At 46.0% G+C, this 5,588-nt stretch overlaps 1 protein-coding gene across 1 annotated transcript in view; it reads left to right on the top strand.

The window, feature by feature from the left end:
* The first annotated feature begins 426 nt into the window (after positions 1-426).
* PHACTR3 (phosphatase and actin regulator 3) overlaps positions 427-5,588 on the top strand; it is a 100,579-nt gene continuing 95,417 nt past the window's right edge. Inside the window, exon 1 of the mRNA XM_039563211.1 lies at positions 427-701. Coding sequence (XP_039419145.1) covers positions 599-701 — 103 coding nt within the window. The 5' untranslated portion in view covers positions 427-598. The remainder of the gene's footprint in view (positions 702-5,588) is intronic.

Genomic DNA, 5,588 nt, shown 5'->3' with positions numbered 1-5,588 from the left:
AGCGGTGAGGAGGAGCGGTGAGGAGCCGCGGGGCGGAGCAGGGAGGAGCGGGGCGGAGCAGGGAGGAGCGGCCCCTCCCCGCGGCCCGTGACGCCTCCGGGCGGGCGGACCCCGCGCACCTGCGGAGCCCCCGCCTTTGTGCAGTGCAGGTGCGGCGCCCACCCCACCCCCCCGCCGTGACGTCAGGCGGGCGCTCGCGGGGCACCATGGGAGAATCCCAATGTTTTCCAACGGATGCGCTCAGCAGCGCGGCGGCTTGAGGCGACTCCGGGAGCGGCGCTCGGGGGGCGTCCCGGGAGGGGGCGGCGCGCGGGGGGCCGGGCCGGCGGCCCGCGCCCCGGCTCTTCCCCACCCCGCCAGGCGGCATGGCCCACCCCCCTGAGGCGCCCGGAGCTGCCCCCTGAGCGCCCGGAGCCGGCGGAGCGCCGCGCCGCAGCCCTGCCGACGGCGCCGGGGAAGATGCTGCCGCGGCTGGTCCTGCCCGGCTGACGCCCCGCCGCCGCCGCCGCCGCACCCCGTCCCCATTGTCCCCCGGCCGCCGCCGGCTCCATGAGCGCCTCCTCCTCCCCCCTCCTCTGAGCTTCCCGCCCTCCACCTCATGGCTGCATCGGAAGAAGGGACCGGCTGCTTTCTCCCGCGAGGCAGGTCGCAGAGTGACCCCAGCATCCTCACCGACCCCGCGGGCCCCGGGGAGCACCCAGGTAACGGCTCCGCTCTCCCGGCGGCGCTCGGGGCGGGCCGGGAGCATCCGCCAATTTGCAGGGAGCCGGTCCGCCACGGGCGGGCAGGGATTGGGAACATATTTCCTGCAGTAGGTGCCGAAATGGTGCAGCGGTTTAGCTCCAAACGGGATTAGAGCGGAGCGCGTCCCGCGGCTTTGCCATCGCGGCGCCCGTCCGCTGGGTGAGCGCGGGGGCGCGGCTGGCGCCGGGTCCTGGCCGGCCGGGGGTCCCGGGGCCGCCGGCAGCGCTCGACCCGGGCTCCCGCAGAGCTAATTTATGACTTTGGTTGGGAGGGGGAAATGAGGGCTAATAAAGCAGGCTGTTTGCATGGGATCGCCATGGAGACAAGGGAAGCAGAGTCATAATTAAACGCTTTCTGCCCACAAGAAGGTAATTTTCACTTCATAGGGAGAAGCGTAATCTCCTTATGAAGTGTGGGCACAGAGGGTGGTGCTGAGGGGACACAGCCCAGTCGTTAGTATATAAATAGAATATTGTGATTAGATTTTTTTTTTTCTTTAACAATGGCTAAGGGTGTTTTCATCTTAACTTCACTTTGAGGAGTAATTCTAAATGTCTGTTGGTGGTGACTCAGTAATTTCAGATTGTCAGAATCTAAGCAGTGTTGAGACCTTTAGGAAAAAAAAAAACAAATAGCTACATCACTTTGATGTGATGTGATTGCACGGAAAGGCACAACAACAAGCTGGAAGCAAAGGGTAAGAGCCAGTTTACTCTCAGTTTCCCTGAATAGATGATGGTCACACAAGAGCTGTCAGGTTTCTTTATGAGAAAAGGAGTAATCAAAACAGCGTAAAGACAATGAATGACGTGTTTATCGTCACTGCCCCCTACACCGAATTCTAAGCCTAGAAACAGGTTTAGGTTTTGGGTCAGGCAGTATCAGCCTACAGGAGACAATCCCTGGATGCAATTTCGGGTTGAACTTTGCTCCCCTTTCTCAGATTACTGAGTAAATAAAATATTCCAGGCTCTATTCATACACCTGCTATATTGCTTCCTTCTGAGCCAATGAGGATATTAATATTTGTATCTATTTTATGTTCTTCTGTTTGTTTGCCTTATCAAGCAATTCTGAGCACATTAGTCTGGAGTGAAATACAAATTAAATTAAGGCAAACAGTGGATGATTTATCCCTGATTACCAACTGTTCCGATACCCTAAGTGAAGGGAACAAAGGACTCTTCTAACATGAACTGCTCGACTCACTCCCAAAGGGGCAATCTTGACTGAAAGAGGAATGTATGTTCCTGCCATTTGATTTCTGGAAGCAGAAGTGACTAATGAAAGGAAGGCGTGTGCAACCTCAGTTTTAATTCCTCTAGATTATTTTCCGCTAATTAATTCTTTTGGCCTTTGTGAGATACACAACAAAAAAAGTACAGAACATGTCCGACAAATCGACAAAGATATAAACATTATTGTGCTTTTTGTTAGGAGAAGGAACTGTCAATACCAAGGAGCATTTTTTCCCCTAATAGAGACTCCATCAGATCAGCTAGTGCCCCATTGCATGGCAGAAGCTCTACTGAAATGCAAGAGAAGGTGTCTTTTATGTATTGTGCTCCACATACAATATGTGGGGAGAAACAAAAGGTGTTAAATACATACGGTTTTTGTCCAGGTAGGTACATATAGTCAGTGATTAGCATGTTTGGTAAGCTTTTCAGGCTTTAAATTTGTTCATTGAATAGTATTGAACATCTGTATGCTTCCAGATGATAATAAAATGAACCTAAGTTGCTTAATTTAAATAAAATTTTGCCCTTCAATGTTGTGAGTAATCATTATGAGCAATTTCATACATTTGGCTACTTAAAAGTCTGGAATACAATTTATATTATTTTAAGAATTCTGTATGCTAGATGACATAATTGCAATTTATCTTATTTTACTGTCCTGCAAAATAATTTTATCATTATCATTATACCAACCTAACCATCCATAGACTCTAAGTCGAAAGACAGTCTTTAGGAGTGGGAAATGATATGTCCAAAGTTTATGTTTACATCCCAACCCTGCTTGCAGACAAACCAAGTAGAGAAATGTGAACATGTAGGATTCTTTGTTACTCTAAAAACGAAATTAATTTTTATTAACATTTAAGTGATGTGTTTAAATTATACAGACAAACAGACCAATACCAAAATAGAGTGTAACCATAGGATCACTACAAAAACCATTCCTATTTTACCTGGCATTTACCTATCCCTACTGGAGATGCACTCTTGTTTTGGAACAGCTTTTTGAATGTGTGATGGGGTCGGGGATTATTCTGCACCAACTCATTTGGCTGTGCCTACTGAGGAAAGGATATTGACGTAGGAAATGTGGTAATAGATGAAGCCAGCCTGGACTCTAAAATTTTTTCTGGTTATGTGGAGTTGTTTAAAGACATATTTATATTCCTCTTCTTGACCTGTAAAATTACAGTATTTTTTTTGTTTAGCCCAGCTTTATGCATGGAAGTTTCAGTGCCATAGCTGAGAGTGTAGAGCTGGCAGCATAAAGATTTTCATGTATGTCCAAAGGAAATCCTGTGATGCAGTGCTTCATTTTTCTTTCCCTCCTGAAACACCAGTTTAACCAGTATAACTGACCCATCACAGCGGGGTTTGAGCCTCACTGGCTGTCTCAAAATCTGCTCTCACTGGACCAAATCATCCCTTTTTAGCTGATCCTGAGCAATATAAACATCAGATCCAAGGAACACGGGATGAGCACACTGCAGATGGCGAGGTTCACCTTCCCAGTCCTTCATTTGCAATTTTATGATGAACTATTGCTTGGGTGAAATGTCAAAGGGAGTTTCCCCATCTGAGAGCAGAGCTGAAGTTTGTTTGTGAGGTTTTTGTCGTGTTTTGTTCATTTTTAAAGAGGACTCTGTCTTCATCCAGCAAGAGCGTGGAATAACTCAGTAACTGGCTGGTTCAAATAGCCTTAGATGCTGATTTTTGGGAAGTTCTGCACACTCACAGTCCTGACTAATGCCAGCAGAAGCTGCAATTACTCCAAGCCTTGAACAATAAAGGCTTCATGATAAGGTCCTTTATCTAGTGTGCTTTTCCTCACAAAGCATTCACTGTAGAAATGAAAAGCTATTTTATAACCTTGATTTAGAAGAGCTGTAATCTTTACCGGCTACAGGGAATTTTATCACATATAAAAACTTACAAAATTACTACAAGCCACTACAATCTTACAAATATTCCTATAATAAATAAGATAAACAAGGTGTTCAGTAAACTAGACTTGGGACATTTAATAGCTATTTTTTCCAAAACAGAGATACAAATTCACTGATTTAGATCCTTCACATGGAATTTTAATTAAACAGCAGCTCCTCACAGTGATCAGTTAAGATGACAGTCATGGTCTAAGAAGAAAATATGGACTTTAGATCAGGCTCTACTCACAAAGAGATGATTTCCTCCAGCATTTAAATGGTGCATTGAGGTCCTATTGGGAATGTAGAGAATACTGGAAATAGTATAAGAAAGATAAGAAGGAATGAGTGTTTCTTTGCTTTAATTGGATCACTTATTTATTCTCTCCTTTAAGATAAAATCATGCATTTCAGCCCGTGATTTAAGGGAACTATTTTATGGCCACTGAGCAGTATTTGATGAGAATTACTGTAGTACAACAAACACTGGGCTTCATGTTAGATTCTGTTTAAGCTCACTGTCACACTGAGTGAGCAAGCCTTGAAACAGGAATATGTCCTCAGTTTGGGAAACAGACATCAAAATACTCATGTCTTGCTTAACTGTAGGCTGTCGCTAGGCCAGGTTGTTGTTAAGCAAGTGAATTTCATCTTATTCATAGAATCACAGAATGATTTGGGTCAGAAGGGACCTTACAGATGATCTGCTTCCAACTCCCTGCCATAGGCATGGACACCTTCCTAACCTGATTACATAAGGTTGCTCCAAGCCCCATCCAACTTGGCCTTGAACACTTCCAGGGATGTCAAGAATTTCCTTATCTTATATGTCTTTCCCCTCCTCCACCTTTCCAGATAAGGATCAAGAGAGAAAGGAGCATCTCAAGAGAACAGATTTCAGTATCACCATGTAATTGAGAGACAGTTGTAGGAAGCCAAAATATTGCTCTCATTATATCCTTCCAGCAGTCACAGGGCACAGGGAAGATTGACAATCTCATTTGATTTGTATCATAAAAGGGAGGGGTGCACAGACTGAAGAAGAGCACACCATGTCAAAACTCTGTATTACTTGAGGAGATACAGACAACCATGACAATCTGTGAAAACATCACCCTCCTCCCCCCCTTAATTTTGGGATAATCCATTTGAATTTGTGTAAGTACACATTGATGCCATCACGTTTTGCTCTCTGTGTGCTGCTTTTCCTTCCTGGCACCACACAGTTAAGGAGTGTTTTTTCAGGATGGGCATTACTGAGTTCTCCAGCAGACCTTGCCAGTGGTCCACCATGTGTTCCTTGTCCTCCAGTGAGGATCTGTATCGAGGCAAGGAGCTGTTGTGGTGCAGGCAGTGGTGGTAGATGTTGTTAACAGCTCTGTCATCGTAATTTCTTCCTGCCTGATGAAGGGGGGCTCCTCAGCCTCTACTCTGGTGTGGTGTGCTTCAAGACCTGACAAGTTAAAGCTACTGCAGAGTAGCTGTTCCAGAGGTACATGATTATGTCTATGCCAGACAGTAATTCCCTTTTTATTTCTATTGATACCACGTGTAATCAGCAGCATTGTGCTCTGAATTAACTCCAGGGAAGAACAACTGCACAAGACTTAAAGCTCCTTCCTCACTGCTTCTAGTTTTCGTAATTCAAAAGTCCTGTAGCAGGCAGCATTCTTGTGAG

This window comes from Corvus cornix, chromosome 20 (genome assembly GCF_000738735.6).
Source record: "Corvus cornix cornix isolate S_Up_H32 chromosome 20, ASM73873v5, whole genome shotgun sequence".
Taxonomy (NCBI): Eukaryota; Metazoa; Chordata; class Aves; order Passeriformes; family Corvidae; genus Corvus; species Corvus cornix.
Note: the sequence above shows the minus strand (reverse complement) of the source record. Positions and strands in the feature narration are given on the sequence as shown.